Consider the following 21,550-nt stretch of genomic DNA (forward strand, 5'->3'; position numbering starts at 1 on the left):
TCACTCTGTCCTTGCCGACTACCTCATCTCCTCCCACCCTGTCCTCTCCATCCAACTCTTCCTCCTTTCCGCCTCTCCTCCAACCCTGTTCTCTCCATCTACCTCTCTTTCTCCTCTCCTGTCCTCTCCTGTCATCATCGAAGGGTCTGCTCATGCTTCTGTAGTGATTCCACTGACTGTGGGGTCCTGACTAAATATTTTCAGAGAACTATGTGAGGTCTTAAGGGCTTTAGGACGGTCCTTGGGATTAGTGTGTGTGTCTGTGTGCAAGGGTAGTTAGGAGCTGAGGTTGGGGTAGAGGTCAGATTTGACCTTCAGGCTGACAGATTTGGCGATGCAGGGTCATCCCGGTCCGCCTGTCTTGCTGGCTTTGCTATCTGGGGCTTCAGACACAATAGAAGTAAAGTCAGACTTCCAACCATATCCACAGATAAGAGGAGCAGAGACCTTGACCAGGAACAGATTTGAGACTGGACCGGATGGTATGTTCTGCATCCCACACAGTGGCTCACAGAAGCACTGTACACACACCACTTTACTTAGCATGGCATTGTGGGACGGAAGTTAATTTATTAACCATGCTTCATGTTACATGCTCAGAATCACTTGCATCAAGACAGACATAACAGGATGATGATACATTTTTGATTTTATTATCTGGAATTAGTTCATGTTATGTACACTAACGTGATATCTGGTTTAAAATTGTATTTTGTTTTACTACTAAGTAATGTTGGATATGACTCCATAGTGTCCTCTACAGGTGAAATAATTCAGTGTCCTGCAGCAACCTTCTAGACCAGGGGTGGGGAATTGTTTTTCTGCCAAGGGCCATTTCAATATTTAGAAAATCATTCGGGGGCCGTACAGAATTATCAACTTTAAAATGTGCCTGCTATATTTGGTCAAACTTTAATTAACTCACTGCAAATGTGATTGCTGGAACTGCTTCACTTTGGTGAGGTTTGTGATGTTAGGTGGCACGGATGCAGCCTGCTTTGACTGGGGGTGTAGTGAACATTTCTGGGGAGTATCATGATTACGGAAAGGGACTGTAGTATTTTTTATATCACTACAATTTTTGAGACTGCTTATCGATCCGAGTGTTAATCAGGCGCGGAGCCAGACGTTGTAAACATTTGGGGCTTAGCCCAAACCAACAATGTATTCTGGGCTTGATTTGATGCTAGTAACGGAATTCCACATTTACTGCGAGTGCGCAGAGTGCGTGAGAATTTTCTTTTGGTACTTTGGTACGCGACGCTGCGCGCCTCCACGGTCCTCCTCCATATATTAAAATAGTGCTGCTGCTAATGGATAATGCACCTAATAATATGGTGCCTGCAGTGCCATGGCGGGCCGGACCAAATGATTTTGGTTTGGACGTTCCCCACCCCTATTCTAGACCCCAACTCCTGTATTTGAGTGAAGAGCAGCACTTTACGACTGTTCATGTGTTTTAGAGAGACCCCTAGTATAACATAGACCTATATATAAATAGAGAGGGTACAGTTTCAGGAAACATTTTGAGGTGTGTTTGCGTCCCTTGCAGCTGGGGCAGTTTTTTTTTCTTCTCTTTTTTAACTATATTGTTTAAACTGATATCAAACATTTTGAGAATTTTCATGGGTGTACTTAATTGATATTCATGTATTTGTAATTGTACTTGCACTTTTTGAGTTTTATGTTGTTTAATTGTAACTTGTTTAACTACATGCTCTTATGGTTCTTCCCTTTGGCACTTATTTGTTTTTTCACAATGTATGCTTCATGTTTTGACTGCTTGCAAGGTTTGGGACTACCTCTTTGTTATGATCAGTGAACTATGCTCTTTTGTAAAGCTCTCTCTTGGAAGTCGCTTTGGATAAAAGCGTTTGCTAAATGCATAAATGTAAATTTTACAAACAAGTATGCATACTTATGTAGAACAATTGCGTAGATTAGACAGAATACATTTGCTGCTACTCATTTACACTTCAAAATACTAAGGGCCTCATTTACTAACATTGCCTTTGCCCAACCGCAAATAGCGGACAGTGTATTTCCGCATTTTGCATGGTATTTATCAAACCAGATCCTCGTCGGGAAATCAGCGCCCATTAGTGTTAATTAGCGCACTGTTAGAAAGAAAAAAAAAGTTCATTGAACAGGAGCTAGAAATATACACACCCACTATCCCTTATACCCTCCCAGCAGCGGTAATCTGCGTTTTTACTCAAGTGCGCTGCCTTTGTAAATACAGTGTTATGTCTTTACCCGCTATTTCACGCCTGAAATGGGCGCAATCCTGTTAGTAAATGAGCCCCTAAAACAGGGATGGAAATTATGTTTTTTGTCCACCGGCCACTGTGGCTGGTGGATTTCAAAATCTACCAGCCACTCAATGTTTTTACCAGCCACTTTCTTGTTTTTAACCGACAATGTGTAACTGCATGTGAAAATGAATACTACAAGATCTACAATACTTAAGCAGTTTATTTAACTCAAGTCTCAATGCAACACTTTCTCTTTCTCTCTTATACATACACAAACCACGAATTGATTTCATTAAATGAGTAGGGCAGATTAAACAACAAACTAACATTCCTCCACCCATCCTCCCCACTCCAAGTACAATTTACTCCTGCTCATCAGAATCAGATTCTGAAGTTTCAGAGGAGCTTTCCTGAGCGTTCTTTTTTCAAAACAGGGCGAACAGCACCCCGACGCGAAGCGGAGGCTCTGAAGGGGCTTATTTTACCGATAATGACAACGGCGTTCTTCCCGCTTATTACACCGCTACTTGCCCAAAAAATAACTTAACACAGTGTGTCTTTTTACAATTTATGTTACCATTCGTAGTGTTGATCAGCAGAGAAATATTTTGCCAAAGACGTTGAACTTCATAGACGTTGAAAATGTTTTAGGCTTCAAATCAGCTGACGTCGCTAACCAACGGAGTACGCTGGGGTTGAAAAGTTACCGGACTACATACGGAGTGCTACAAAAGACGTGAATCCGAGGCAAAAAGGCCACTTCTCTTGACAGCGGTCAGTTGTACATAGCAACGGTCTGTTATCGAAAAATAATTTACCGCAGAACGTTGGGAAGCCCCATTCAAGTGAATGGGGCCATTCTACAGCATTTAGAACAGCCGTGTAATAATTGTATTCACCTGCCACGGTGACCGGTAGGTGAAGCGAGTTTACCCGCCACAACACAAAATAACCCGCATTTGGCTGGTGGACTGGTAACTGAGTCTATCTCCATTGACTCACACAGCTTGTATTGGTACAGGCCTTGTTATGAATGCACCTGTCATGGCGTCGTGTGATGTCCTGATGACCAGACATTTCTGACTGTGGCTAACTAGTTAAAACAGAGAGAGACGGGGTAAACAAAGAGAGACGGGGTAAACAGAGAGAGAGAGACGGGGGTAAACAGAGAGAGAGAAGGGGGTAAACAGAGAAAGACGGGGGTAAACAGAGAGAGAGATGGGGTAAACAGAGAGAGAGAGACGGGGGTAAACAGAGAGAGAGACGGGGTAAACAGAGAGAGAGAGACGGGGGTAAACAGAGAGAGAGACAGGGGGGTAAACAGAGAAAGACGGGGGTAAACAGAGAGAGAGATGGGGTAAACGGAGAGAGACGGGGTAAACAGAGAGAGAGAGGGGGGGGGGGGGGTAAACAGAGAGACGGGGGTAAATAGAGAGAGAGATGGGGTAAACAGAGAGAGAGAGACGAGGTAAACGGAGAGAGAGACGGGGTAAACAGAGAGAGAGACAGGGGGTAACAGAGAGAGAGACGGGGTAACAGAGAGAGAGAGACGAGGTAAACAGAGAGAGAGACGGGGTAAACAGAGAGACGGGGGTAAATGGAGAGAGAGAGACAGGGGGTAAACAGAGAGAGAGAGACAGGGGGTAGAGAGAGAGAGACGGGGTAAACAGAGAGAGAGAGACAGGGGGTGAACAGAGAGAGAGAGACGGGGTAAACAGAGAGAGAGAGACAGGGGGTAAACAGAGAGAGACGGGGTAAACACAGTGAGAGAGACAGGGGGTAAACAGAGAGAGAGACGGGGTAAACAGAGAGAGAGAGACGGGGGTAAACAGAGAGAGAGACGGGGTAAACAGAGAAAGAGATCGGTAAACAGAGAGAGAGAAAGAGAGTGAGGGGGGGGGTAAACAGAGAGAGGGGGAGATACTTTTATAGGACAGTATTGTACAGTATTTTTAAGTATTTCTTGTTCTGCAGAATCAGTGTCTTAATTCGTCCCAGCCACCACGGCGTCTCTTCTCGCAGCCTCTCTTCTCTACTTACATTACTTCTTTTGTTGACAGAACTTTGCACTATCCCTTTCTTCATGTACTTCCAACGCAGACGTCTCTATTTGAAATGATAAGCCTTCAACCTTACTGTGATTCACGTTTATCCAGACTATAGTCTCTATTAATTCAAGGACACTATCTTAGGCTACTAGCTCTTTAGTTTTACAATAACTGGATGATAACTTTGGAACTCTGTAGTAACACCCCCTGGCATTCGTCCAACCAATGAGGACAACGCTCGGTCTCCACCGATTCATTCCCAAACCCGATAGCTCGCGCTCCTGCAACAGTATACTCGTAACACCAGCGAGGAACGGAGGTAACGGAAACAGTCTCTCTATTCCTCAGCTGAATGTTAGAAACTTCGAAGAGTAACACACGGACGCTGTGGTGAAATACAAAACGAGGGTGCGCGAGATCAGTCTGAAATTATCTGTTGAGTTCAAATAAGGATTGATAACGAAACCCTTTGTACCGGGCAGACACGGTGCCGCTCTCACCCTGCTGCTATCTCCGAGGCTATCGTCGGTTCCGCACAGTGAACAGCATGCGCAAAGTTACATTGAGAAATTGAGAAAGTTCTCAGCAGCGTAGTCTCTGGTTAACGGCGATTTGGAATTATTTACCCGTTTGAGAAGGATCTAGTGTAGCAAAATAACCCTGGAAACGAACTTCGGATGATCACAATTTGGATGTTACATTTCTGTGGGGTTTTCTGTGAGTCCTTGGATACAGTTAAAATAAAGTAATGTTGACGGAATCCTTCCAAGTGACGCATCACTGTGTGTGGAGTGTGGACGACATGGATTTGATTTAGCTACAAACGAGATTACAAACAAGATACTCGTTTTTGTGTGTGTAGGTAATCAGTGTACTGTGAATACCCAGAACTAAACGACAGCTGCGATTGTAAAACAACCTTTGGAATTACAACCATGAACTTTGTTGTCAGTCTGGTACACATACTTTTGGCAGCAGTTATCCACTTCTCCCCTGTAAAGGTGAGTTCTCGTGTCGAGCTTCTGTACATGTTTCATTATTGCGCCGGTTTTTCTTGACGCGCGCGCTGGTCGGGTCGCTTCTTGTGGAAACCTCAAAACTACGAGCATATTTATGTGGTTCTTACTGTGATACGCAAAAATACAACTTTGAATACAATTACATATGTGGTGCTTAATAATTGTGAGTAATCGCTATTATTATTGTTGTAATATATGTGGAGGTTATTTGCTTTCCGTTTGTAATGTTAGGGAAACCAAACAACTGGAGCTCCTCGACCGAGGCTAGCTTTCGCTGTGCTGCGAGGGAAACACGAGGGTTTCAACTTTTTTTCTTTAAAAATGTAAAAAGAAAAAAAAAGAATATTTATATGTTTAAACTGTCCCAGTCACACTCATGTTCAGGACAATCCCGAAAATCTGGAAAATCGAACAATATCATAAACTGCTGTCATTCCCAGCGGCCCATGCGCTGTAGCTGTATTGCTAGGACTATTTGGGCTCCAACGCAATATTCCATAGCTATTGCACCAGTCCGGGCAGCATAGAGGTAATGTGACCGTAGCGCGCGACACTGATGCATCTGCCGTGACTCCGCACTTGCCTGTTATAGGTGGAAAACCTTCAATGTGACATCTGACATGAATTACGTCAGATTCCCTTGAGAGTACTGGCTTTTAACACGTCATCCTACGCTTTATTTAAAACATACGTAATTGTCATGTATTCATATCTAGACCCAGGAATATGCTAGTTTTAGCATTACATGGGCACAGGCAATTACATATGAAACTGTTAATTTATTGCTCTAACAGCTGTGTATGGTTATTTTACAGACTGCTCACATACCCAAGGAAGGGGAGAGGAGTAAAAATGACGGTGAGTTTACAACTTTATCTCTCGTTTGTGCATTAACTGTGTTGGCGGTTGATGCACAAGGTGTTTTTAGAGCCACCTAGCGGCTGTCTGAGGAAATGTTTCTGCAGCAGAGCCTCTCACTTCCTACAGTTAAAACGGATGTTTATCTTCACGTGTTTATATTAAGTTATATTATCGAAGTTGACTATGTCATTCCATTACATGGAATCTATTATTATGGGATGGGAGCTACTTTCCATAGAGAGAGAATCAGAGTAAATGGGCAATGCTATCAGACCTGGGAGTTTGAAGTCACCAGTGAACTGTGCCAGACTCAAACGCTGTGTGTTGGTCAAAGGCAAAGCTACAACAGGAAACAGTTGTATCATGTTGTACTTTTCCTGTCTGTAAGTCAGTTTGAAGATAGACAGAAGACTGGATCAGTGTGTCCCACAGCCAGCCTTCACCCAAGGTCGTAGCAAGCTGATGTTTGTTGGTTGGCTGCGACTCAGTCCTGGCTAGCTCTGACCAAGGCTGGGAGGGTGGAAGGCTGGGAGGCCGGCAGGCTGGGAGGCCGGCAGGCTGGGAGGCCGGCAGGCTGGGAGGCCGGCAGGCTGGGAGGCCGGGAGGGTTGGAGGCAGGCAGGCTGGGAGGCCAGCAGGGTGGGAGGGTTGGAGGCTGGGAGGCCGGCAGGCCGGGAGGGTTGGAGGCAGGCAGGAGGCAGGCAGGCTGGGAAGCCGGCAGGCTGGGAGGGAGGCCGGCAGGCAGGCAGACGGGCAGGCTGGGAGGCAGGCAGACAGGCTGGGAGGCAGGCAGGCAGACAGGCTGGGAGGCAGGCAGACAGGCTGGGAGGCAGGCAGGCAGACAGGGTGGGAGGCAGGCAGACAGGGTGGGAGGCAGACAGGCAGGCTGGGAGGCAGGCTGGGAGGCAGACAGGCAGGCTGGGAGGCAGGCTGGGAGGCAGACAGGCAGGCTGGGAGGCAGACAGGCAGGCTGGGAGGCAGCCTGGGAGGCAGGCAGGCAGACAGGGTGGGAGGCAGGCAGACAGGCTGGGAGGCAGACAGGCAGGCTGGGAGGCAGGCTGGGAGGCAGACAGGCACGCTGGGATTCAGGCAGACAGGCTGGGAGGCAGGCAGACAGGCTGGGAGGCAGGCAGGCAGACAGGGTGGAAGGCAGGCAGACAGGGTGGCAGGCAGGCAGGCTGGGAGGCAGGCAGACAGGGTGGGAGGCAGACAGGCAGACAGGCAGGCAGGCCAGGTTACCGAGAAGCTAGTAGAGGCTGGATGTTGGAGGCCAACACAAGAGGATAGTAGAGGCTGGATGTTGGAGACCGACACTAGAGGATAATAGAGGCTGTGAGGCTTCAGCTCAGCCAGGATGTTGCTGTAGTGCTAGGCAAGCTCAGGGGTGGGCTTCCAGGGATCACAGGTCACAGGTCAACCATGGCACCGCCTGTCCTGAGGTCATGACCCCGGGTTCAGGAGACAGCTGAGGGTTACCTGGATACAGCAGGGTGGCGCTGGGATTATTCTAAGATGTAGAGAAGTATTTTAGAATGTTTTACTGGGTCGACATGGACATAAACATGTTTATTGATATGATGATAGGGTTTACAATCACTATTACCTGTGTACTGCTAATGTAAAGGGGTTGTGGCTGTGTGGGACACCATGGGTGGTCTCTGGACTAGACAGACTTGATTTATGTTGTTGTTCTGGAGGAACATGAGAGAGCATGTTTAGCACAGTGTGGCTCTTTGTGGTGTCTGAATCCCAGGTTTGTACCTCGCTGCTCCACTTAGCCGACGGAGCCCTCAGAAACTTCTAGGTTGGACTTTTAATCACAACAAAGGAGCAAAAGTGCTCTCTTCCACCACCTGACAGAGCCCAGGGGGGACGGAGGGATGGAGGACAGGTTTAGAGGAAGGAGAGGAGGGATGGTGGTTTAGAGGAAGGAGAGGAGGGATTGAGGACAGGTTTAGAGGAAGGAGAGGAGGGATGGAGGTTTAGAGGAAGGAGAGGAGGGATGGAGGTTTAGAGGAAGGAGAGGAGGGATGGAGGTTTAGAGAAAGGAGAGGAGGGATGGTGGTTTAGAGGAAGGAGAGGAGGGATGGAGGTTTAGAGGAAGGAGAGGAGGGATGGTGGTTTAGAGGAAGGAGAGGAGGGATGGTGGTTCAGAGGAAGGAGAGGAGGGATGGTGGTTTAGAGGAAGGAGAGGAGGGATGGTGGTTTAGAGGAAGGAGAGTAGGGATGGTGGTTCAGAGGAAGGAGAGGAGGGATGGTGGTTTAGAGGAAGGAGAGGAGGGATGGAGGACAGGTTTAGAGGAAGGAGAGGAGGGATGGTGGTTCAGAGGAAGGAGAGGAGGGATGGTGGTTCAGAGGAAGGAGAGGAGGGATGGAGGACAGGTTTAGAGGAAGGAGAGGAGGGATGGAGGACAGGTTTAGAGGAAGGAGAGGAGGGATGGAGGTTCAGAGGAAGGAGAGGAGGGATGGAGGACAGGTTTAGAGGAAGTAGAGGAGGGATGGAGGTTCAGAGGAAGGAGAGGATGGATGGAGTAGAATACGGGGCGGACTGGCCATCGGGGATACCGAGGGAATCCTCGGTGGGCCGACGGGGTTGAGATGGCCCAAAATATCGTCCCACTTCTATTACTAACCGGCCTTCCGTCTGACATCGCTAGCATCTCATACTATTCCGTATTACACAGCTTGATAATTTATTTAGCTCTAAGACCTTTAGTAGGCTCCAATCACTGACTGAGATTTATACGTCTCCTCCTCGCGATCTGTATTCACACTCATGATGGCTATTTTTCGTGTCTTCTGAAATGTGTTCTTACGGACTTTGGAATTTCAACGTAAGCAATTAAACATATATGATGTCATGTCTTTGTAATCATCCAAAATAATGCTAAGTGCATATGGGTATTTTTCCAAGTAGGCCAATGACTGGTTGATACGTGCGATGCATTGAGTGGACAAAGCGCTGTACTGAGTAGGCCGGTCTGACAGTACAACTCCCGGGCCACTTTTTTCCCCCAGTCCGTTCCTGGTAGAATAGACAGAGAAGACGGGTCAGAGCTGAATAGGGAATGAGGGAAGTGGTGATTTATCCAGGACAGTTTCTCTTAGTTTGCAAGAGTAGTATGCTAATCAGTATCTTCTTATTGTATTTTAATATAGCTAATGCTAATATCTAACTGACTATGTTACTATGATGGTGATGAAGATGATGACACTGACATCAGCGGGAATGATGCTAATGATGGTGGTAATGATGATGATAAGGATGAAGATGATGGTGATGATGATGGTGGCGCTGAAGATGGTAATGATGATGAAGATGGTGATGACAGTGATGTTGATGATGATGATGATGGTTATGATAATGATGATGGTGATGAAGATGGTGACACTGACATCAGCGGGAATGATGCTAATGATGGTGGTAATGATGATGATAAGGATGAAGATGATGGTGATGATGATGGTGGCGCTGAAGATGGTAATGATGATGAAGATGGTGATGACAGTGATGTTGATGATGATGATGATGGTTATGATAATGATGATGGTGATGAAGATGGTGATGACAGTGATGTTGATGATGATGGTTATGATAATGATGATGGTGATGAAGATGGTAGTGATGATGAAGATGGTGATGATGGTGATGATGGTGGTAAAGATAATGATGATGGTGGTAATGATGAAGATGGTGGTGGTGGTGGTGATCGTTGTGGTGATGATGGTGATGATAATGATGATGGTGATGATGATGATGGTGATGACAGTGATGGTGATGATAATGGTGATGATGATGATGGTGGTGATGATGATGGTAAAGATAATGATGATGGTGGTGGTGGTGATCGTTGTGGTGATGATGGTTATGATGATGGTGATGATGATGACTGTGATGAAACATGGCCAGGCTGACCCCACCCCTCTCCCCTGCAGTGGTGCAGTTCATAGAGGTGTACAACAAGAGTCTGTGTCGGACGCGGGAGGTGCTGGTGGACATCTTCCAGGAGTACCCTGAGGAGATCGAGCACACCTTCATCCCGTCCTGCGTGGCACTGCAGCGATGCGCCGGCTGCTGTACGGACGAGGCGCTTGAGTGTGTCGCTACGGAAACACGCAACGTCACCTTGGAGGTAAGCTGCTGACCAAGGAACCAAACTCCTTCTTCTCCTCTCTCTTTCTGTCTCTCTCCCCCTGTCTCTCTTTTTCTTTTACCATCATTCTATCTTTGGACTCCTTTTCTCTTTGGAGGTCCATGTGTCTGAATTCAACTCTGCCACACTGCACCCCACGGCTCTCTGTATGGCTCCCTCTCTTTCTCTGTATTTCTCTCTCTGTCTCTCTCACTCTTTCTCTCTTTATTTTTCTGTATTGTTCTTCCTGTCTCTCTCCCCGTCTGTCTCTCTCTCTCCACTCCCCCCCACTTCCTGCAATTCCGTCCCTGGAGAAAGTAAATCCGCAGGCTCTGGCATGCTGGCTATGTTGTTTACCCAGCGTGTTGTTTACTCCTGTGTTGGTGTGGTCAGAGCCCAATCCTGGACGGGCCTGGACCAGGGCTGGGAAACACACAGGAATGTAGGGCAACATCTGGCTGTGCGGTCACCGAACGGTCAACCTGTGGTCAAACACTGGTCCTCGGGACATCAGGGCCCTCAGAGAAAGTCATGTTGAAGAGAAGGAATCAGAGTTTCATGAATGTGTTTCATGGTATCAGCAGTGACCCTCCACTTATGGCAACATCATCTAAATTACATGAATTAACTCCCTTTTAGAAACTATCATGAAACCAAATGATCAAACAACTCGTCATGAAAATATATTTAATTCAACCAGATATGTAGACATCAGCTGGGCCATGTTGATGTCCATGAGCGATGTAATTACACACACAGGGTCATGGGTAATCAACTCATCCTTCATATTTGCAACCTAAATTGGGGTAGGAAGAGGGAGATTAGTTGGAGAGAGAGAAGAGGAAGAAAGGGAAGGAAGAGTGGAGGGAGAAAAGAGGGAGATAGGAATGAGAGAGAGACAGAGAGAGAGGGGGAGAGGAGGGAGAGAGGAGGGGGAGAGGAGGGAGGTGGAGGAGAGAGAAGAGGAAGAAAGGAGGTAAAGTGGAGGGAGAAAGAGGGACATAGGAATGAGAGAGAGGGGGAGAGGAGGGAGAAAGGAGAGAGGTGGAGGAGAGAGAAGAGGAAGAAAGGAGGTAGAGTGGAGGGAGAAAGGAGAAAGAGAGGAGGGAGAGATGAGAGAATAGGGGAAGAGGAGGGAGAGAGAAGGGTAGAGGAGGGAGAGAGGAAGGAGATTCATAAGTCCGAAGTAGTCTTCAATCTGAAGGTGTCTTGTGTTCCTCCACAGGTGATCCGTGTCAGGCAGAGAGTCTCTCAGCACCAGTTCCAGATGAGTTTCACGGAACACAGAAGGTGTGAGTGCAGGTAAGACCTTCCTCCATCAATCAACCATGTTATTTTCTGTGTTTCAGAGACATCATTGTCCATCACACTCCTGCTTCACATACAAACACAACAAAAAGATGTCTTCTCACTAGGTTTGTCTCTCTTTCTCATTTTAGACCAAAGCCAGAAGTTAAAACAAAAAAGTAAGTCTCTTCGCTTGTTTGTCTTGTGGGATGAGGGAGGGACTTTTCGCCTCAGTCAAATGCTGCAAAAGCAAATCATTCTGCCCCATAACATCCAAACGCGGATGAACCTCCCCATCTCCAACATAGAGCTAGACCTGAAGCCTCCAGTGTTGCCGTTTCCCCAGTGCTGGATGAGAAACCCTAACCCAGCAAGCTGCAGCCTGATGAGCTCTTTGTGGACAGTTTTAGACAGACAAAGTCTGTGGTCCGAATGCTAAGAAGAGCTTTAAATTTACTGTTATGTGTTTCTGCGTCTCTATACAGTATTTCTGTCTCTCTCACTGTCTACACTGTACCTGTCTGTCTCTCTCACTCATTCTGTCTGTGTCTACCCTGTACCTGGCTGTCTCTCTGCCTAGGAGAGCATATTGTTCTGGGAGGCTGAGAGGAGGGGACAGGAAGCCTCCTCCTACTTTTAAAGATGTTCAGTGTGTCTATATATATGCTGGATCTATAATATTATATTAAATATATATTGAATCTATAATGTTAAATTATATATATATATATATATACCTGCAGCTCATCTCTCAACCGTGAGGGAGGGAGATGGATAGGGATGGAGGGAGGAAAGGGAAGGAGGGAGGAATGGATGGGAGGGAGGGAGAGGCCTAACGGTGCATGTCCAATACAGCGACGCAAATCGCTTCGTGTCGCTTGCCTTCCCACAGTGCACCACGCTCGGGGGCGTGTCAGACTGGTGAATGCAGAGATGTAGTTCTTAGCCCCCCCAAAAGTGGGAACCTAGATTCGCCCCTGATCAAAATACAACTTGTATACACATGATGCAAGAAATCCAATATGCTGGCTAGATGTCGCATGAACTTATCCACTAGGCTACTCACAATACCTTTTTTGGAGTATTTTATTCTATTTATTGAGTTAAAGATTAAATGTCGTGTACTGCGGGCGGGGCTAGCTTGCTAGCAAAGTTAGGCTAGCTAGCTAGCAGTGCAAAGTTACATTTTTGAGATTGAATCTTAAAGTGGAACTGAACCAATTTATTAAGTCTGGCTCATATTATTATTAAAATAAGATCACAAAACTTTATCTGATAACTAAAAGAGCAAAATATTCAATTTGTAAATAAAAACGTTTTAAACTTTACTACTTAACTACATGGCGTGGCCATCTTTGAATCGTCATGTCTGTGACATCACGATCATGGTTAGGTACTGTGACTGACAGCTAGCAGTCATCAAGATTGACACTGACAGATGACAACACAGAGGTAGAAATGGCTTCAAATGAACCAGCTAAAAAAAGATGCAAAGGGGGATGTTATTGTATAGCCCCAGGTTGTACAAACACATTTTACAGGATAAAAGGCTTTCACCATCATGTCCTACCCCTCAAGCGGCAACCGGTTTTACAAAAATGGCTTATAGCTATGAAGCACCAAAGCCCGTTGCCCCTGGATTCAGAGTTTGTAGTGATCACTTTAGAGAAGTGGATTATATTTATAAACCTGTTAAATACACTAACGTTACATAGGCTACACACACTGGCGTTTTTGACATAGCTAGCTCTAGGTCCTAAATTCACAGATATGATAGTAGCCTAATATTTAACGCACTAAGCTAGTAGTAGTAGTAGCTCCGTAACATTAGTTACCTACACTGTAGTTTGTTATGTTTACCCTAGCGAACAAGTTATCAACTCGACCAGTGAGCATGTTTCACACAACTTGAAGGTAACAGCACTAGTAGCTGAAACTTACCAGCTATTTATTGGGCTCCAAACTTTCAAGTTCAAGTATTTTATTGTCAGATGCACAGAACAACACAGGGTCCGACCAAGCACTGAAATTTCTTAGGACAAGACAACGCAAGGCTACCTGGCATAACATGACATATAAGTATTTATCTCAGATCATAAGTTACACCTATGATAAGCTAACATTTAATATGCTAAACCTCCTAAATATACAAATACTAGACAAAACAGTATACTAAACCTATAATACACATATTATCCTATGCTAACCGTATAACTTATGCTGACCTAACCGAACATCTTTTAGGGAAAGCATGACCACCTCTATAAGGTCTTTCTCTTCACACAGCATGGGAAAGAGCCTGTGCTCAATGATGGTGGACCACCAACACCCAGGCAGGTCTGCCTCTTTGATCAGATTAATCTGTCTCTGTTGGCATTGTCGTGCAGTTACGACAAGTACACCACACGGTGTTGTTCAACGTGTCAGTGTCAACTATATTTATATCTTCCAACAAAACCACATCTTCTGCATCATATGGAACAACTGCGGGAACATAATTACATATTGATTCAAAAGCATACGCCATGGAATGATCAGGGAAAGGTATGATGGGTTGATCTTTTTCAATTTTTTATGCAGTTTGGCGGGTTGAAATTGAGCGCAACCATTCTCGTGATGTCATCTGTATTCATCATTTAAACATGGCGGTGCCCGGTTCTTTTTAAGTGCATCATTTACACACTAGATATATCAATTAGTTATATAATAAGGCATACAGTTGTATGTTATATATATTGTCACTAAATGTATGTACTATTATAATATCACTGTCTAATCGCGATTCAGTTCCACTTTATAGTACAAAAACCCCACCAGGAGTACCAACAACATTGGCGAACCTGCGCCATGCCTCTCTTTTTTCTTTTACAAATACAGAGACGTATCGAACATGGCTGGGTGTGCAGCCACACACACGTATCGAACATGGCTGGGTTTGCAGCCACACACACGTATCGAACATGGCTGGGTGTGCAGCCACAGAGACGTATCGAACATGGCTGGGTGTGCAGCCACAGAGACGTATCGAACATGGCTGGGTGTGCAGCCACAGAGACGTATCGAACATGGCTGGGTGTGCAGACACAGAGACGTATCGAACATGGCTGGGTGTGCAGACACAGAGACGTATCGAACATGGCTGGGTGTGCAGCCACATAGATGATCAGTTTGTCCTCCACCTTGAAACTGTCAAAGCAAGACATTTTTACAATGACCAACTATTGCTACGTTACAAGAAACACAAAAACAATCCGATTGGGCGTCGCTTGTGAAAATTGCTCCTCATTTACATAAAGTTGAGAATATCTCAACTCGAATTGCTTGGATCACGTTGCGTTGCTACCCGCAATGCACCACGCAAGTGATTGATTCGCCTGGCTCCATTGAAAATGAATGGAAAGCATTGCGTTGCTTGCATTGTGTTTCTGTAGTGGACACGCACTGTAACGCTGCAGATTCTCTGCCTGGTTGAAGACACACCATGTGGAAGAGAGCACCTCCAGAGCATGGTAGGGAGGCCAGTGCCCTCCAGGTCCCTGTGTTTAGAGGCTGGCCGTGTGTTTAGAGGCTGGCCTCCAGGTTCCTACATTTACATTTATGCATTTAGCAGATGCTTTTATCCAAAGCGACTTCCAAGACAGAGCTTTACAAAAGAGCATAGGTCACTGATCATAAAAACGAGGTAGCCCCAAACATTGCATGCAGCCAAAACATGAAGCATACATTGTGAAAAAACGAATAAGTGCCGAAGGGAAGAGCCATAAGAGCATGCAGTTCAACAAGTTACAATTAAACAACATGAACCCCAAAAAGTGCAAGAGTCTACCTGAAGAAGAACAATTAACAGTGAAACATTTCACAGCGAGTACAAAAAGTTTTAATCCGTTATAACTATCCAACAAGAGCAACAAGTCTCTCAATAAGAGTCATTGTGAACCTGGAGGAAACTAACATCAGGTCCAACCAAGCATTCCTTCAGCTGGAGGTGGTGCTTGGTCATCCAGTCGGAGATCCCTGTGTTTAGAGGCTGGCTTAGTGAAGGGCTGCAACAACGAATCGATTAAAATCGAGTATTTAAAACGTTGGCAACAAATTTCATAATCTCTTCGTTGTGTCGCGCGATTATCACGCCACTCAATAAGTCGCAGAGATGTTTTTTTTTTATGCATATACAACCTCAAACAGACACCAGAGTATCTTAATGTCTGGTATACTTCCACAGCCTTTACTTTTTCAATTAAGTTTCTAATAAAATTATAGAAAATCACTAATCTTTACAAATAGCTTAATCCTCGCAAATCTAAACTTTTTTTTAAAATTGTGTCAAAAAATCTTCAATATACACCAGATTATTCAAATAAAGTCTGGCCTACTTCCACAACCTTTCAATTTTCAATAAAGTTTTAAACAAAACTCAAATAAATTGCTCATCTCTGAAAATAGCATTCAATCCACACTAATAATAGTAACATTTTCAAAATTGTGCGCCTGTTTGTGCACATTCTGAAGATTTTTTGCACTGTGAATTTGCACTGTCAGTTCTGTTGTTGCATAAAGGGTTGGAAATTAATGCTTTTTAGTTTTTTATCAGATTCATCGATTAACCGAAAAAAGAATCGACAGATTAATCGATTATTAAGATAATCGCTAGTTGCTGCCCTAGCTTAGTGCTCCACCAGGTGGGGGCTGTAGGAGTGAGGCTGGAGGCCGGTGACACCTCCCGGCCTGCGCTCCCAGCTGCTCCAGCCTGACCCCCCACAACACTTCCATCTAATCATAGTAACAGGTGTCATTACGGTAACCAGCAGTTTAAATCGTGGATGAGCCCGGAGACAAACAGGCTGGGGGGGTAGGGACTGTGAGAGGCAGGTGAGACTGTATAAGTGTGTGTGTGTGTGTGTGTAGCCGGTGTGTGGTGAAACTCACTCCAAGTATGTAACAGGCCACCCGCATCAGCAAATTGCTAGCTTTTCGTTGGCGTAGTTGGTAGTGGTGGCGCTTGGGAAGTCAGAGGTGGTGAGTTCGACTCCCGGTCGGATCGGACAGTGGCCCGTATACCTCTGACGGAACTTGCAAGACCACGTCTGTTACACTGGTGCCGTGACCCGGATCTCACAAAGTTAGCGCCAGCTAACCGCCGGAGTGAGTTTGAGGGGTGAATGTAGCCAGTGTGTGGTGAAACTCACTCCTCAAGTATGTAACAGGCCACCCGCGTCAGTGAAGTGCTTGTTTTTCGTTGGCGTAGTTGGTAGTGGTGGCGGTTGGGAAGTCAGAGGTGGTGAGTTCGACTCCCGGTCGGAGCGGACAGTGGCCCGTATACCTCTGACGGAACTTGCAAGACCACGTCTGTTACATGTGTGCATACATGTGTGTACATGAACATGTACATTTTTGTTGGTGTGTATGTGTGTGTCATTACTGTGTTTCCCACAGAATTGGATACTATTTGTGGTGGTTGGCAGTGCCGGAGCCAGACATTGTACACAGAGTGCGCTTGCAAATGTCTTACTTGACGTCACCTAATAAGTGATTGAGTGCGAGTGGGCTCAAAATGCTATAAATTGGAATGGGACAGCACTTAACTGCATTTTTGGGGGGCTTCTGGGCTTCCCCTGGTAACCCTTGTGTTTCATGTCACAACGCTGTGAATTGTGGTCAGTTCTCTTAGCCAAAGTCTGCAAAAATGAGGAGTAACAAAAAGGGTGCATAAGAGCCTCAAAATTACACAACATTGGATGTTTGAACACAGCCAGGAAGAAAATAAAATAGCAGTAGAAGGAAATTGGATACAAATAACATTTATTACAAATTATGAAATTGTAATTGAAAAAGGTGGACAGGTGGCAACCCTAGCCCCCCCCCATCCTGGAGCACAGTTGTCGTTGTCGTCCCCATCCTGGAGCACAGTTGTCCCCCCCCCTCCCCCCCATCCTGGAGCACAGTTGTCCCTCCCCCCCCCATCCTGGAGCACAGTTGTCCCCCCCCCCCGCCCCCCCATCCTGGAGCACAGTTGTCCCTCCCCCCCCCCCCCCCATCCTGGAGCACAGTTGTCCCCCCCCTCCCCCCCCCCATCCTGAAGCACAGTTGTCCCTCCCCCCCCCCCCCATCCTGGAGCACAGTTGTCCCCCCCCCCCCCCCTCCTGGAGCACAGTTGTCACCCCCTCCCCCCCATCCTGGAGCACAGTTGTCCCCCCCCTCCCCCCCCCCCCCCATCCTGGAGCACAGTTGTCCCTCCCCCCCCCTCCCCCCCATCCTGGAGCACAGTTGTCCCTCCTCCCCCCCACATCCTGGAGCACAGTTGTCCGTCCCCCCGTCCCCCATCCTGGAGCTCAGTTGTCCCGTCCCGTCCCCCCCCATCCTGGAGCACAGTTGTCCCGTCCCCCCTCATCCTGGAGCACAGTTGTCCCGTCCCGTCCCCCCCCCATCCTGGAGCACAGTTGTCCCTCCCCCCCCCCATCCTGGAGCACAGTTGTCCCTCCCTCCCTCCGACCCCCTCAGGCCACCATAATTAAAATGCATGTGTGTCTTGGAGACACTGGATACTGACCCAGTTGACAAATGTGGAAGAATTAAATCAGGGACAGTACAGCTACATGCATGTTCTCAATGACCCCCCCCCACACACACACACATTGAAACACACAGGTGCTAGAGTTCGATGGCCCCTCTAGTGAAGAGCCCAGATTAGAAACAGGATGTCCCCTCCAGAAGGTCTAACTGCTATTGACCGGCTCTGCTGGAGAGTCTGGGCATCCTCTCCTTTCTTGTACTCTTCTCCTCTCTCCAATCTTCTCTCTCTTCTCTCCTCTCCTCATTTTCTCTCTCCTCTCCTGTACTCTACTCCTCTCCCTCTGTCCTATTTTCCTCTCCTGAAGGGATGTTATTCCATGTTGTGTTTCGGCTCCAGACTCAGTTTGAAAATAGCAGCTATCAGTGGCACTGGGCCGTGAGCTCAGCGTAGATAAGGATGTTTTCATACTGGTGAAGTCTCTCTCAAGGAGACACACTGGGCTCATAGGAAAGGAAACAGTCTTCCTTCGGAGACGAACAGCAGCGTATCTGGTGCTTTGGTTCTGCATCTTGTTCTTGTTCTTGTCCTTGTCTCATACTCTGCTGTCCTTGTCCTGTCTCACATACTCAGCCTCGATAGACACCATATCTCCAAGCACCAGCATCAATCTTGACCGTAAATAACGCTGGACTAATGAATTACATTCCGTTCCTCAGAGACATGCCCACACTGCATAAAGTCCCTGTCAGAGGTGTGGTCCTCACAACATCCCATCCCTGGCACTCAACATGGGGGCAAGTGGGCATGGCAACAGGGCAAGTGAATGTATGGGCAGGATTGGGAAGAGAAGGGACGGATTGATGCTGTTTATATTTAAACTGGGATTTGTAGTTGACAGCACTTTCAACAGCTCTGTTGAAAGTGTTCCTGCTAGCTTGGCTATACCTGCGTGTGTTTGCGTGTCTCTGTGTGTGTGTGTGTGTGTGTGCGTGCGTGTGTCTCAGTCTGTGCGATGTGGTAACCAAGGATCAGTTGGTCCAGTAATGGCAGATGGGGTGGGAGGAGGGCGGGAAGATGATTTGAAGGTAATGGTGCATGAGTGTCTCTGTCAAGCCCTTTCTGCAGTAAACGCTCTATAGCTTAGATCTGTTTCTCTCCTCTTTTTGCTTCCCTTGCAGCCACTGTGAGCCTTGCTCAGAGAGAAGAAAACGCTTGTTTGCACAGGACCCTCTCACCTGTAAATGTTCCTGCAAATTTACACAGTTAGACTGCAAGTCCAGACAACTTGAATTAAACCAAAGAACTTGCAGGTTTGTTTACAATGTTTACAAAGATAAACATGGTGCCACTCCTCTCATCCCTCCATTCATCTACCATCTCTAAGTTGGTTGAGTGTTGTTTCCTGCAGAGAAATGCATGCTTCTCCCTTGCTTATAGCGGTGCTGTGACGTGTGCATGGTGTGCTGAGGAACTAACTACCTACTGTATGGAACATCATGTGGCGGGCTGTGAGGGTGGGGGAGGCTTGGGGAGGATGGGAGAGGGCTGAGGGAGGAATGCGAGAGGGCTGGGGAGGGATGGGATGGATGGGGGAGGGATGGATGGATGGGGGAGGGTTGGGGAAAGTGAGGGATGGATGGGGGAGGGTGGGGGATGGATGGGGGAGGGCTGGGGAGAGTGGGGTATGGATGAGGGATGGATGGATGGGGGAGGGGGAGGGATGGATGGATGGGGGAGGGCTGGGGAGAGTGAGGGATGGATGTATGGGGGAGGGCTAGGGAGAGTGAGGGATGGGGGAGGGCAGGGGAGAGTGAAGGGAGGGCTGGGGAGGGCGTGGGATGGATGGGGGAGGGTGAGGCGCCTGCACTGACTCTCATCGTCTGACTACTCAGATGTCCTCGGAAGAATGATCCCCATTACTAATATGGAAATAAAACCTATTACCATTAGTGCAAACAATGACTGTACTCAGCCAGCAGCCAATGAGGATCCTGAATGTGCCTCTCGTGAAACTCCAATCAGGTTTTCTGTCCATGACCTCCCCTGACCCCACCCAGGTGACCTTTGAACTCTGGGGCCCCCCACTCACTCAGTGCTGGATTTAGAGAGCCCCACACAGGGGGGTAGAATGTCACATGTTTGGTCACAGGGGGGGAGTTGCTGCCTGATTGGTGGCTGGTGTTCTAACCTGCCATCCCTCATGTCCTCCTCAGATGTGACAAACCCAGGAGATGAGAGAAGCAGACAGAGATGAGGAGGAGATGGAGAGGGACACTCACGTGAAGGAATCATTTCTTGGCACAGCACTTTGTAACCTGAGGACGCATTCCCTTCAAGGACATTCACTGGAGGAGAGAAGTGAGACAGAATCATGAGCAGGAGAGACTTCACCACCTTGTACAATTATAAGATGATTAATATATATATGTATACTTATTCTAAAAAGGATGACAATGTGTATTTGCTGCTATGAAAAGGAGGTTAAATGGTGAACGAATGCGCCAGAGGCGTGTGAAGGGCTGTGTTTCTGTGCCAGTTGGTTTGGGCCCATGGTTAGGGTTAGGAACCAAGAGATTCTGTCAATCATTAATATTTTATGTAACACTTCACTGGATGTTGGTCTGTTATGGATGTAAATACCTAAAATGTTTTCTGTACAAAAAAGTGAACTTGTGACCACACCTTCACTTAGGGGTGCAATTGAACATTACTCACATGAGCCCTCCAAGAAGAAGGCGAGTAGGCATGGGCCGGTATTAGATTTTGATGGTATGATTACCTTGAGAGAAAATACCAGGGTTTCACGGTATTGATATTACAGCTTTAAAATATTTTTTGAACCCAATATTTTATTTTTAAGCAACATATAAAGTTGTTTAAACAGCAGTAAACATGTCAAGTTGAATAGTTCAATTCTTAGTTTTCTTTTTACTATAAAGAACAATACATAATATTGTTTTAATTGAACTTATACACAGACGGTGGAAGATTTAAACAAAAGTATATACATGAAACCAGCTAAATGTAGGCCTATTTTTTGTTCCATATCACAGAAATGTTGTAGCAGGGCTCTCAGGTTTTATCAAAAGTTTGGCGTGAGATTACCATACCATGTTTCTTATTGTCTGGTTTTTAACTCTATAACTTGAGACAACTATCAACTCTGCGGAACTCTGCGCTTCTCAGCGTGAGAAATTGTTGAATTGTGTGAGTCTAACAGCAAATGCATGAGATTGTAAAGACATGTAGTAGGCCACTCAGCTCTTCAGCAGATTTTTTTTTTTCTATGGCTCTGGTGTAAGGTAGGCTAATGTGAAACTAACTAATTAACTGCTAGTTAATTAGCCGTGTTATGTGCCTCAGTCGGGAGCATGCCAATAGTACTATTCAAAGTTTATTTCACCAGTGCTAAACACGCTAACTCTATTCACTTGTTG

The 21,550-nt window shown here is 46.5% G+C and overlaps 1 protein-coding gene across 4 annotated transcripts; it reads left to right on the forward strand.

The window, feature by feature from the left end:
* Nucleotides 1–4,557: 4,557 nt before the first annotated feature.
* vegfaa (vascular endothelial growth factor Aa) lies at nt 4,558–21,329 on the forward strand. Of its 4 annotated transcripts, none has more exons than XM_047037770.1 (7): nt 4,558–5,020; nt 5,166–5,304; nt 6,138–6,180; nt 10,119–10,315; nt 11,541–11,617; nt 11,755–11,781; nt 19,292–19,612. In XM_047037770.1, exons 2-7 carry the CDS (start codon nt 5,239–5,241, stop codon nt 19,494–19,496), a joined length of 615 nt encoding a protein of 204 aa, XP_046893726.1. In that variant the 5' UTR covers nt 4,558–5,020; nt 5,166–5,238; the 3' UTR covers nt 19,497–19,612. The 4 variants fall into 4 exon arrangements, with proteins under 4 accessions (XP_046893726.1, XP_046893735.1, XP_046893719.1 ...); XM_047037779.1 differs by adding an exon at nt 20,327–21,329 and having other exon boundaries at nt 4,560–5,304; nt 19,292–19,423; XM_047037763.1 differs by having other exon boundaries at nt 4,560–5,304.
* The last annotated feature ends 221 nt before the right edge of the window (nt 21,330–21,550 follow it).

Source organism: Hypomesus transpacificus, chromosome 2 (assembly GCF_021917145.1).
Source record: "Hypomesus transpacificus isolate Combined female chromosome 2, fHypTra1, whole genome shotgun sequence".
Taxonomy (NCBI): domain Eukaryota; kingdom Metazoa; phylum Chordata; class Actinopteri; order Osmeriformes; family Osmeridae; genus Hypomesus; species Hypomesus transpacificus.